Source organism: Aptenodytes patagonicus, chromosome 6, assembly GCF_965638725.1.
Source record: "Aptenodytes patagonicus chromosome 6, bAptPat1.pri.cur, whole genome shotgun sequence".
In the NCBI taxonomy this organism is placed as follows: domain Eukaryota; kingdom Metazoa; phylum Chordata; class Aves; order Sphenisciformes; family Spheniscidae; genus Aptenodytes; species Aptenodytes patagonicus.
Genome location: NC_134954.1, coordinates 46,448,578 through 46,461,445, shown reverse-complemented (window position 1 = coordinate 46,461,445; position 12,868 = coordinate 46,448,578). Strand labels below are relative to the sequence as shown.

The 12,868-nt window shown below is 42.2% G+C and overlaps 1 protein-coding gene across 2 annotated transcripts in view; it reads right to left on the bottom strand.

Annotated features, from left to right (window-relative positions):
* Positions 1-2,562: 2,562 nt before the first annotated feature.
* INO80D (INO80 complex subunit D) overlaps positions 2,563-12,868 on the bottom strand; it is a 38,198-nt gene continuing 27,892 nt past the window's right edge. The window contains exons 7-13 of one of the 2 annotated variants that reach the window (XM_076342429.1): positions 12,478-12,702; positions 10,346-10,455; positions 8,322-8,455; positions 6,642-6,859; positions 6,075-6,232; positions 3,903-5,095; positions 2,563-3,476 (exon numbers count right to left, since the gene is read on the bottom strand). In XM_076342429.1, the coding sequence (XP_076198544.1) occupies positions 3,927-5,095; positions 6,075-6,232; positions 6,642-6,859; positions 8,322-8,455; positions 10,346-10,455; positions 12,478-12,702 (2,014 nt within the window). In that variant the 3' untranslated portion in view covers positions 2,563-3,476; positions 3,903-3,926. Of the gene's footprint in view, positions 5,096-6,074; positions 6,233-6,641; positions 6,860-8,321; positions 8,456-10,345; positions 10,456-12,477; positions 12,703-12,868 lie in introns of both variants that reach the window. The other variant, XM_076342428.1, reaches the window with a different exon arrangement.

Genomic DNA, 12,868 nt, shown 5'->3' with positions numbered 1-12,868 from the left:
TCAATTTAAAGCCTTTATGCCCAACCATAGAGAGAAGCATGCTACTAACGAGAAGGGAACTAAGCAAGAACCTGGAGGAACTGGAAGGCAGGGGGAGACAAAATGATGCATCTTTTCCATCTTCTTGCATCACACATACATCTTCTTGTACCATAGTAATTACAAGGCCAAAGAACAAATCAACTTTGAGGTATCTAAGTGCATATGGCTCCCCTCAGAGTTGGCGTAAAGTCTTCCTAAGTGAAATGAAACGTCAAAGCATGTCTTACAAAATTGCCTTATACACCAGGCCAGCATGAGGCTGTTCCTGATGAGCCTCTGTACGCTGTCGAAGTTCACGTTGTGTTAAGTACTTTTGTACAAAGACTAATTGAGGTGCTGTTATTACCAAAAATGATGTTACTGGTATTTTATTCTAAGTCTAATTTTTTTTTCAATTCTTTAAAACTCAAATATTATGTAAAGAAATTAACTTTTAGGTTCAACTAGCTTTATTCCATTTGTTAACACGTAAAGGGCATGACAGGTATCGACCATCTCAAATCAATGGACTGAAATTGCTAACTGGCTCTTTGGTGAAAGGGTGATTAGAGTGCTAATTGCTATACGAGGAGACGATACTCAAAAACCTCTGCAAGAGCATGGATTCTACTCGGGAACTACATAAATAACATCCTCGAGGACTACTTTAACCAGACCTGCAGTATTTCCCAGAGGAAGAGGTGTGAAACATCTCTGACTGCACATACTGATTCACTGAAGTCAACAGGTTGTGTGGGTGTAGAAGCCCACCTGGAATTATCCACCTTGTAAAGCTAAGATCAAGACCCGTAACTGCTTGGTAGGCTGTAACCATGAAATCGGCGGCAGTGAAAAAACGAGAGGTGAACCAGGAAAAGGCAAGAGTGGTGGCCCATTTCAGAACTCTGTGTCAGACAGGACAGAGGGATTCCTATTTCAAATGTATACAAACCGAAGTTTATTTTTAAAAGTGCAGCTTTATTGCAAACTTAGTTTGCTCATTGAAAAATGTTACGTAGTCACTTTTCAGGGAAGAGTCATCAAGTGATATAAAATAATTGAAGTCTACGCAGGGGAAGAGAGTTGATATCCTAGGCTGCTTTAAAGGAATGCAGGTACATAACGGCCATTGATTTCAAATGGGAACTATGGACCTGCATAGCTTTGACAGCTTTTGAAATTCCCTGTCTAAATCAATGCTCAGATTAGGAGCTGGGTTCTGTTCTGAGTTAGACCAGTACAAACTCACAGTGACCTCAGACCAAAGAGCTCCTTCGTAATTTATACCAACATGAGCAAGCAGAACTTGGCTCTCAGTTCCTTTCCTCCCCTCCCCCCCCGGCATTTGCTAAGAAAGAGAAATGTGATGTGGGGCAAATATACTCTGCACAAGCTGCAGCTTCATTAAAGAGTTTGATGGGCACAAGAATGATTTCAAGACCAAAGTCCTGAAACCAACTTATAGAAATTAACATCCTCTAAAATGACATGAATACACGAGCAGATTAAAGAATTAACCATTTGGTATACTAGTTCTCCACTCTTTTTCAGCCAGTCATCCAAACACATTGAAGAAGGCATATGGACACAACGAAAATCATTTGCAAATCAAACAGTTGTCTCCTCAACAAAGTATGGGGAACATAATACAAAAATAAATAAATGCCTTGTCAGATTTGCCTCATTTCACAATACCACTGGGCATTCCTCAATCAGCAGGACAATCACAAGCAGGATTTCATAGGCGTCAATTCAACTTTTTACATGATTTAAAAACATTTAAATGTTACAAACATATTTAAATCACCACTTAAAAATATTCGGCTTATATTATTAAGATCTATTTTACCAAGTATGAAATAAGGACTTCATAACAACAGAAGCATGAAAATCATTTTTGTTTCCTCCACCCACATACACTTGCAATTTCAGAAAAGGACATATGCATCATTCATACTCCTTTATATTTAAGGAGAACAAATCTTTCAAGAAAAGAGGGATAGTATGATTGCTACGATAGTAAGAAGACACAAGACCTACCCTGTTTAAATTCTGTTCCTTAGCAAGACGGAAGGAGAGGTTTGGGTCAGAGATTTTGGTGTGGGCCTGACTGCTAACAAAATGAATTTCTATAGCAACTAAACTTCGTTCAATGATCCTTTGCTCAAACAATTTGTTAGGCCTCCCTATTATATGTGCTTGGTATCTCTTAATTTCCTGAATTAGACTAGAATACATGCAGGTAGGACATTTTACTGTAAGGTAGAATGAAATCTGCCTTCTACAGTAAGAGACTGAAATGTGGGATTTTCTATTCTCTCTTGTCTGCATCTCAGAAACAAACCAAGAAGAGTAAAGACTTGTTATATTAAGTAGGAGCTACTTTTACAGTCAAAGTCAGAGTACAGTAGCAAGTTTGAGCCCTATAAAGTCACAAGCAAATTCCTTTTTTCTCTTCCTGATAAAGAGATGCAAGTAAACACCTCAGAATTTCTGCTGCTGTTATCTCTTGGATTAAAAAACATAAAATAAAATAAAATAAAATAAAAAATCTAAAAGCTAGTGGACTCCTTTCTTTAAGAACTGAAATTACTACCAAAGAGTCTGAATACTATCTTTAGCAGGTGGGCAGTAAAAGCAAAACTGTCCTGCAGACAGAAAGAAATCTTACCTATTTTGCTTTAGTGATTTCTCTTTTGGTTAGCCATGACTGCTGATAGGTACCTGCTAGTTCCTTACATACATTCAGCTTCCCATACAGAGCATCATACCCTCCAAGCATCAAAAAACTATATGGCTCCCAGGGGGGGAAAAACTATCCAAGAAAGTCTCAGTAGCTAGACGTAATTTGAGAAATGCATCCATTTGAAACTTACCAAAGGGTCTGACCTAGACTTGTGTGGATGGGCAGAATACCAACCAAATTCTTCCAGTTTCAGCTGGGAAATACCTGTCAGCCTGTCAGACAAGGAGTTCTGGACAAAGCCACACTTGAAAAGGCAAATCATCAATGCTACAAGGCCACAGTAATTCAGCAAGGGAGGGAATTCCTGCACAGGAATCTTCACTAATCCATGATCTATTTCAATCCTTCTGGTTTTTCTTTCTTTTTTTCCCTGGGCTAACTTTGTATCAGCCTTCAGATTCTGGGCAACCAGTCAACTGATCCCCTTGCTGCTCAATGAATTAAAAATCATCATAATAAAAAACCAAAAATCAGCATGCAGTAAGAACAGCGACCAGTTCTGGAAGGGGACAACTCCCACTTCTTCACCAAAAGAAGAAAAGGAACTGCTGCTCCCTGCACCCCAAACACACACACGCACACAGAGGAGGTCAAGAGACTATTTTAAGAAACTGCCAAACTCATCCTTGAGCCATGATCTTGATTTAGGACTTCAGCGCACCATTCTCAAATCAATGCGCGCAGCCAAGTTTTCCATGCCAGATGCTACCTTTGGAAAAAAAGTAAATAAAAAAAAAAAAAAATCAAGAGACTTCTGCCCGCTGGAAAACTTTCTACCAGATGCTAGTCGGATGGCAAGCACTGATCTGAACCCTAGGAAACAGTAACATGCATCAGTACTCTGAGGTATCTTCCCATTTCTAGGTCTTACTGCTAAGATCAATTACATCCAGTAACTGTGCTGTATCCTTAAGGAATTATTGGGGAACAGTGAACCTGCCTGCAATAAATGAGCACCGGTGCGTAACAAGCACATGTGAACGCTACAGCAAGGTTCACAGAGGGCTAACCCTGGTCAGTACTGAAGCAGGGGTTTTCTTCTCAACCCCCTCTTAAAAAAAAAAGGGAAGGGAGGACAGAAAAAATAAAGAAAAAGGAAAAAAGGAAAGATAGAAAACACAGGTCCCCCATCTACCTGCACAGAGCCAGGCAGACAAGCTCAGTTGGAGGTGGTGAAGGGCGCGGATGCGTTATTGGTACTGGTAGCGGTGGCACCGGTCACTGCGAAGCCCGTGGGAGGAGCTATGGAGCTGTGGCTGGGCTGCAGGTCCTTGGGGATGCCACTGTGGGAGCTCAGCTGGTGCCCAAAGGCTGCGCTGAACTGAGGGAGCTGTTGTTTAGGGGAGGTGGAGGCCATGAGTTCAGCAGAGGCAGGACCCATGCCACTAAAACTGGTCTGCGGTAACCCCGGAAGCACACTGGAGCTGTTGGGGGTCACGGTGGCGAAGGCAGGCTGTGTGGTCTCTGAGTGCGAGGTGGTAGGTGGTGTGGACAGGGAGGTGGACAGGAGGTGTCCATCTGCACCAAGAAGGTTACTAAACGGAGAGGGGTCCCCAAGATTGACAGGAAGATTTCCCCAGTGAGTTCTGGGGTTGACCACCCCGCTAAGTGGCACATCCAGCTGAGTTGGGAGCAAGTGCTGTGCCATCATGGGCATCTCTGCTGAGAAGGTAGCTGCCAAGTTATCACCAGAAAAGGATGTGGTGTGAGGGGATGTGATATGGTCACTGTAGGGAGACGGCACATGCTCACTATCATAATGGCTTCCATGGGGTGAGGAGTGTGAATGGTCACTGCTGTATTGCTGTCGTGAGGTGATCAGGTCATCTGCCTTGCTCAGCAGCTGGGCAGGGTGGGGCCTCTGGGAGGCATGGCTGCCATCATGAAGTCCATGAAACTGTCCTGGGAAGGCTCTCTCCCCAAGGCCACTCTGGCTTATGAGAGTGGCAGAAGTAAGGCTGACGTTGGCTGGGGCTGAGAACTGCCCCTGGATCTGCCCTGCCAGGGGCGTAGGTGGGTTGGACAAGGTAGCAGAACGGAGCAAGTTCTCATCCAGCTCCAGACCGGAGAAATTATCATGTACTATACGCCCATTCAACAGCTCCCCCAGATCCGTGTTAACCTCTCGACTCAAGGACTGCATTCCTGGAGCTCCAGCACCTGTAGAGAACACCCCTATCCCTCTATCTGACAGCTCCTGAACTGGCACACCATCTGTCTGTGTAAGTACTCCAATGGTACTCAGGCACTCAAGAGAAGTTACAGCCTGCAGGGCCCGTTCCAGTTCTTCAGCCTCTTCTGTGGTCGGAAGGAGATCTCCATTTTTACCTGCAGAAACAGGGACACCAGAAGTTAGCACGCTCCTCTCAGGTGAGCCCGGCACCAGCACTCTAAGGATGCAGATGTACAGACGGTTCAGTACAGAGCTGCAGTGTGTGATAACCTTCCAGAATGGCTTGTGGTACACAGAACATTTCCTTCACCAGTGTTCACTAGGTAAGCAAGGTAAGAAAAACAAGAAATTACACCTTCCTCATCAATGGAATTCCTTTTCTCCGCCCTCCTCCTCCACATACTACAACATAAGATGCCTCCTGAACTCACTAGACTTAAAGTAAAAATGCTTAAATAAGATTTTCTTCCATGCTGCAATAACACAAATAGTCCACAAACTCCCTTCTACTTACCACATTACAGCCTGGACCTAAAATTTACACAGTCAGTATAATTTAGGTTAATTTCAACTCAAACACAGTCTGATGTCATGTCATATCAGAAAATGACCAAAGAAATCACATACCCCAACTCTGGGCTGTTCTAATTTCTTTGTTATCTGTGATAGGTACTGAGCTTCAGAATCCAGAAATTCAGGCACATTTCTGATCAAAAGCTAGTTTCAAAAATGTATTTAAAGATTTTATTCTCTCTTCTCCTTTTATCAAAGGCCAACATTAACTGTGATTCCAGCCCCACTCGATGGCAGAAAGATGCCATTACTGAGAATACTCTTGATTAAACTGCAGCACTGACAGGCAGTAAAAACGTAAAATGAATTATTAAAATACTAAACCAATTAGGATTTTCAGAGCTGTAATTCTAAGAGCAAGCAGAGAACTACACACACCAGTCTTCTTAAAGACTACTTTACTTCAGAGCTCACAAACAAACAATAGAGCAAATGCACGCTTCCTTCTCTAGAAGTTATTACCTCTGTAGGAAAGCAAGCAACCCCTCAAAATGCATTTTAGAAACACTCTCTTCTTCAGCTCACTGACTGGGTTCACAATAGCATAAAATAAAATGGTACCTTCAAAGAAATCAAAATCTTGCAAGTCATCGGGCAGCCGCGGCAGGACATCTGAGAAGTCCTCCTGATTCAATTCCAAGTCATGTGGAATGTCTGTGATCTCGTTGGCGATATCATCAGGCAGCTCATCGGCACTCAGCTCTGGTGTGGAGGGGCTCCTGGACAGAAAGTACCGTTAGTCCACCGTATTCAACTCTGATTCCTCCAAACAGCAACTATGAATGCATATCCATCTATAATGGGTGTTTCCCCACAGCTTTTTTTTTTTTTCTCCCCATCATCTAGGAAAAAAATGCTTTTAGAAAGTTTCTTTAGGAAGCTTACACTTAGCCTATTGATTAAATACATAAGATGAGCATCAGGAGCAAGATATTTTATCCATCAAATTCAATAAGTGCTCAAATCTAAAATGACCCACTCTAAGGTTTTTTCCAACAATCACATGGAGATGCAATTTCTATTCCCGCTCCAGATGCTGATCAGCACAGCAACATCACACCGTTCTACAGTGCTCATTGACAACGTTCAAGTTAGCAGTGGGCAAACTGGGGCAGGGCTACCACTGACCTTATGTGGGGCATCTCTACTGGCAGTGAGACACTGGCAGGCATGGTAAGGTTCCCCTGGGGCACTGCAGGAGGAATGGGTTTCTGGGGCCGACGTGGGCCTCGCCTTCTCTTCTTCTTGTGTTTTTTGGTAAGTGCAGGTGGCTTCGTTTTTTTCCTGGGTTTCCTCTGCTGCTGGTGCTGAACTTTACGGGAGCTGTCCCCTCTCAAGAAATTGTCCTTCAGGAATAGAACAATAGCAATGGGAGCATATTAAGAACAAGTATTACTTTCCTTGCTTTTTTTCCCCCTGGTCATTCCACAGACATTCATATGTAATGCAAGAGAGACTGCTAACTTACATCCAGGCAAGGTTACAAAAATTAAGCTGTTTCCTTCCTCATTGATCCCAATGGCAAAAATCACATAGACCAAATTATGAGGTATGATAAATAGGAGATTGTGCAGTGTCACTTTAAAAATCATCATAGCAAACCCTAACTAAATCAGTGCAAAACTGTAACCTTTGGCAGCATTCCTGTAAGTATTAAAGACAGAACACTGTTGTGAGGTGGCGATAATGAGGATAGTGATCAGTAGCTGAAGCCAGCATCCTCAAGTGCCCAGTGCCATAAGAGAGGGGCAGCACTGAGAAAACGGAACTAATACTGTAGGGCTAGGGTAAGGATGTGGGTAAACAACTAAGGCGTCATTGCTTTGGAACAGCAATCATTGGCCAATTAAAAAATAAACCAAACCATCATCAATTTTCAGTTGCCACCATACTGGGATTGTATGTGCTACAGAAGTAAACCTTGAGAGACACACTGAAGATTGCCTGGGAGAGCGGGAAAATCCCATACAAATCTGCATAGTGCAGACCCTCACATTTTAATCCAGAAAACTCCATAATTCGCAACTATTGGAGAGGCTGGACAAAAACAATAACAGAAAACCCACAACAACCCAAGAACAGAACAAAAAAAAAAAAGGGGGGGGGGGGGGGGCAGTTTTATGCCTTATGCCTTGAAGGAGGGGCAAGACAGAAGTGGGTTTGTGAATTATCCTAAAAGTTTTGTTCTGGAAGATGGGAGTCATAAAAGGAGAGCAGAGGACATCATCTTAATTTCTGCATTCTCTCAACTTGTAGTAGGCCACTGCTTTTCCTCTGGAACGCACAGATCCCTGAAGGAGTTTAAAGATAAATTCTAATAGTCACCAAAAAGTAAATAAAGCAGCAAAACCATTATTTGTATGCTTGTAATTGCTGTCTAGACTTCCTCTAGAAAATATTTTGGGCCCCATGTACTGAGCCTGTTTGAGATGCAGTGTTCTTACCATACCACACTCACACTATATTCAGATCCAAGGGCCAGGAGTGAGCCCAAACAAAATGACCACAGGATCTCTCACAATGATTTTCTATTTCTTGATTCAAGAGACGAATCAAATTTCTTCCGGTAAAGGATATTCTCATGCACACTTTATTATATCCTCAAAAGTATGTAAAAGATTTTCACAACACACTTTATACTAATTGGGAATGTTTGGCATGTTTTACCCTCTTAAGAAAAATAAAAGGAAACGAGCTCTTAAGTTCATAAACTTGCTAGTTGTCAAGCAAGAGTTCATAGGAAGACTGAAGCTAAAACTCCTGATCATCCCAATATACAAATAATTACAGTTTTGGCTTTGTACTTACCATTTTTTTGGCATGTTCTTCGCACAGAGGTGTCTGATGTGTAATGTCAAAAACTGGCACAGAGCACTGTTGACCATCCGCAAACTTGGCTGTGCAACTTGAGAAGAGCTGCTGAGAACGGTTCAATAAGATATCTGTGTATTTCTGCATCAGGAATAACACACAAGGCAAAGATGGAGGAACGCCCTTTGATTTATCAATCTGATGAAGATCAGAGCCTTCAACTCTACCTGTCCATAGATGCTATTTTTAATGAGTATCTTAACTTTGTTATTCAAGTTCAAAGCTAGGTAAGGCTCAAACTCAACTTTTAAAGTGAAAAACTGCATTCATGCAGAATCTCTAATGATTTTATTATATATTGAGATAGTGTTATGGAAGCAGCCATTTCACTAATGAGTTCTTAGCAAAAAGAAGCCTTTTCCTGGAGTCTTAATCAATAGATCAATAGTAGCAGTTGGAACAGTGTAGTCAACAGGACTATTTCCTTACAGACTAATGACAATCCATACTGAAACATTAAAGAAAGAGTATTTCTTAATTCAATCTTTTAAGGTACATTCTTGGCATTTATCTTTAGAGCACAGACAAAGAAGTTTCAAGATCCTTCCTGTTCCTCTGAAAAAAAGATGTGCAATCAGAAAGAAAGGTCAAGTAAATCCAAACGTAAGCTTGCTGAGATTTCCTTCAGAAAAATCCCCTGCAGGAGTGAAAGTGTTTCCAGACTTAGAGCAAATCAAACAGATATTTCATTGTGTTTTTTCAAACATTAGAAGCACTCCTTCCATCTTGAACAGTTCTCAGACCTCAACATCACTATGTATGTTCAGAAAATGTTAAAACGCAAAAGAAAGGACAAAGAAAATGGAAAACCTGCAGAACAGTCCAGATGGCAGGCTTGGACGGATGGGTCAGAACGAAGAGCCTGCTCATTTTAGGAGAGACTGTTTCATTGAGAAGACATTGCAGAGGGGAAAAAATGGGCACAAATGCAAAATCACTAGTCTTGACTTCTCTGCTTTACACACACCAACAAGCAAGACCACTTACACTCTAAAAAAAAAAAACAAAACAAAAAAATCAGAATCATGAGGCAAATCCCAAACACAGCTGCACACCATGATGCTCTCTCATAGAGAGGTTTTGAACTGCTCTGCAGACTACTTTTAAGGGGCCTGCAAAAATCAACCAAGAAAAACAAGGCATCTGCAAACCAAAAAGATCGAAAAGGTACTGCAGTCTGATAGCAACTGGAACAGATCAGCACCAGTTACGTAAAATACCAAAACCAAAAGCTCGAACAAAAGGAGTCACTCCAACAAAAGCACCAACAATTCTTCAGCCAAAAACAAAAGAGACAAAGTCTGCAGAATTCTTAAGTATTCCAGGTCAGAAGTCTGCCTGTTTATAGCCTTCAGAATCAAACCTTACATCTAATGTGCTCCCTCCTTTCTGCGACCTTCATGCATTGACTCTTAAAATCCTTTTCAGGCTTTGCTTGAAAACCCCAGCGCTGGAAATTCTTCCTCATCTAGAATTTGGATTCTGTGACTCCTCCTATTCTGCTTCTTTAAACAATGCAAAGTATCAGATTTCCATCTTTCTAGTCAGTGTAAGCCCTCTTTTTATACTATGTGTAAAAACTTGCTCCCATAAACTCTTCACAGGTAGTTAGTCTACCTACCGCGAACTGTATGAAAGCCACGAGGCTGAAAGCCACGTGGTTTGTACCAAGTCATCAGTGAAAGATGATCATTTTTGTGAAGGCTTCTTGCACCTCCTAAATACAGCTTACAAAGTAAAACAATGCGACTATGATAGATACCAGTGGCAAACTACTTATCTTCACTGTCTACACAAACAAATCACACAGACAAATTAAGAGCAAAGTAGTTGATAAGACACTAACAAATAGGTATTTTTTTGTGAAAACATATTTGTCAGTGCAAAAACCTAAGAAAACCCCCTAAAACAGAACAGTTTCCATGCCTGAATGCAACTCCCAAACAGAGTTAAGAGGATACGCTGAAAACAATGCCTGGTGAATGGAAGGGCCTTGTTAGTGCACTGTTCTCCCTTCAAAGTCCCACTACAGGTTGTTGGTTCTGCATCTCTCTGCCTCGCTTGGCTTGTGCTGAAAAAAAAGCATAAAAGAGTTTAGAGACAAAAACCCAGTCTCAGGTGGTTACTTAGCACAACTATTGCACTGAATGTGGCACAGTAGGATGAAAAATTGTAACACACGCGTGTGTGTCATTATCCAGATGGGTGCACACTACTACCAGACTCTACACAGGGATACAGAATAGATGTCAATGACAGGTGAGATGTGACTGCAGTAACAGGATTATTGTTTATTTCACATTCATTTATTTGTAATGAGAGGTGCTGTGTGCTACTACCATGTAAATATTACAACACCCTGCAACAGAGCCAAGGACAGCAGTAGGTGAGTGTCAACACAGGTGACCCTTAAAATGAGGTCAATCTTTAGAATACAATGTATTGGGTATGCCTACATGGGCAGTCAAGTGCATTTCCAAGCCTCTTCATAAATCAAAACATTCCGAGCATCCCCAGAGCTTACATGCAAGCATGTGCTCAGACAAACTTAGACTGAGCTCTGGAGTGGCAGAGCCTGAGCGTGCTCAACATGGGTAAAAGCTCTCCTTCATCAACGTGCTACAGTCCAATACACCACCAGGTGCCCAGAGCTGAGCGCTTCCTCAGCACAGCCTCAATGCTTTGAGCCTGAGCTGCAAGCAGGCGACCAGACAGCAGTGTGGATGAGTACTGCAAGCGTTACACAGCTCGCACGGTGTTAGCCTGCTCTCAAGGCATTTGTCACCTTCATGTAGATAAAGCTGGCGATTCCAGGGCTGAATTTCACCTCTGTACACGTTGTTTTCTAGGTTGACAAAAAGCTGTCTGTAGCCTGACTGTTTATCTTCAGCCATTTCTGTCATCGACTGCACTTTGACTGAGCAAAGTTTTAGTTAGCAATATTACTCCTGTGAAAAATTTAGTAACTGAAGGACTCTGTGGTTACTTAAATTAACCAGAGCAGTGATGACAGGCATACCTGGCTTTGCCAGTCTACCCAAAACAATGTAATCTTTCTTGCGTAATAAAAGGCGAAAATAATGGAAAAAAAAACTAGCAAGAGCTTGCCAGTTCTGGCAAGGTTTTGCTGTAGTTTAAGTTTGGAGACATTTACGTAACTTCATAAACTAGTAATGTAGCTCTACATTACACCTCTGAGCAGCTCTTCAGCATCACTCCACCTCTCCAACAATAAACCCTCCACTGTCATGAACAACAGCCCACCATCCAGGAACAAAAGCATCCCATAACCAGAATATATTCTCAGTACCCTGCTCCAGTATGCCTCTCATGTTAGCCTCCCCTACCCCCCACAGTCACACATCCTATAAAGCAAAACCACAACAGCAAAAGGGTGCTGCTGGTACCCCAGACATAACGCCAGGGTTCAGACTTACTGTTTCTGCACAAATATGAATCAACCAACTCTCAGCATGCAGAGAGCTGGAGGGATGTTGACATTATCTAGAAAGAATTCCCACAGAAGGTAACCTTCAGAGTTGTTAGAAGGTATTTATTTTGTTGCCAGGTTTCATTTAATGTTAGATTGAGTTAAATCTAACAAAAAGCGCAAGATTAAGTTTGATTTGCTGGAAAGAGAATTAAGAGGAGGTACAGACTTTTCAAAAAAAGCTGTCTGAAAAACGAAATCTGAATTGAAGCAGTGAACTGCAGACCAGACTGCACACCTTTTAAAGAACTGGGCTTAGTAAAGTACCAGATATTTGAAGGCAGCCAAAATACATAGATTAATCAATAAGAATAAACTTTAGCAGGCCACTAACTTCTTTCGTGACATTTAAGAAATTGGGCCCGGATACTGCTGAACAAACAATCCACATTTTAAAACACAAAGCTGGAGAACGCCTGTCTTCATGGAAAATACTGTATGTCATGTTTATTTTACTCCACTGACAGGCATTTATGTGTCATGGTTTTTCTGCCTTGTGCATGCCTACCAGCTTCACAGTTCAGCATTTCAGCTGCTGGATACTTTGCCCATCTCCGCCCTGTCCAGACCCCGGGTTACTGCAGTCACAGGGGAAGGTCTAACCTGGTACGAGCACACGTAGCTCTTCGGAGTTCTTGTATCAGTTGCCCAGCACGCTCCGGCTCTCTGCTGGCCGCCTGCAGCAAGGCTTTCCGGAGTGTATGCCGGCATTTCTTCTGACGAGATTCTGCCCGCTCCAGGCGGCAGAGGTGCTTGTATTTCTGCTGAAAGTAAGTGCAAAGTCTGGTCACCCTGGAACTCCTGTCATCTGCATTGTCATCATCGGACCTGAAGGAGGGAAAATAAAACAAATGGGCCTTAAGTATTTTTTTTTTCAAGGAAGCTAATTTGTCATTTGAATAGAATTGTTAAGTTGGCATCCATCTTCTAGCCCCACAAGTGTCCAAAGGCTGAAATCAGGCAGGCATGCTTGAGAAATGGTAAGAGCAGGATC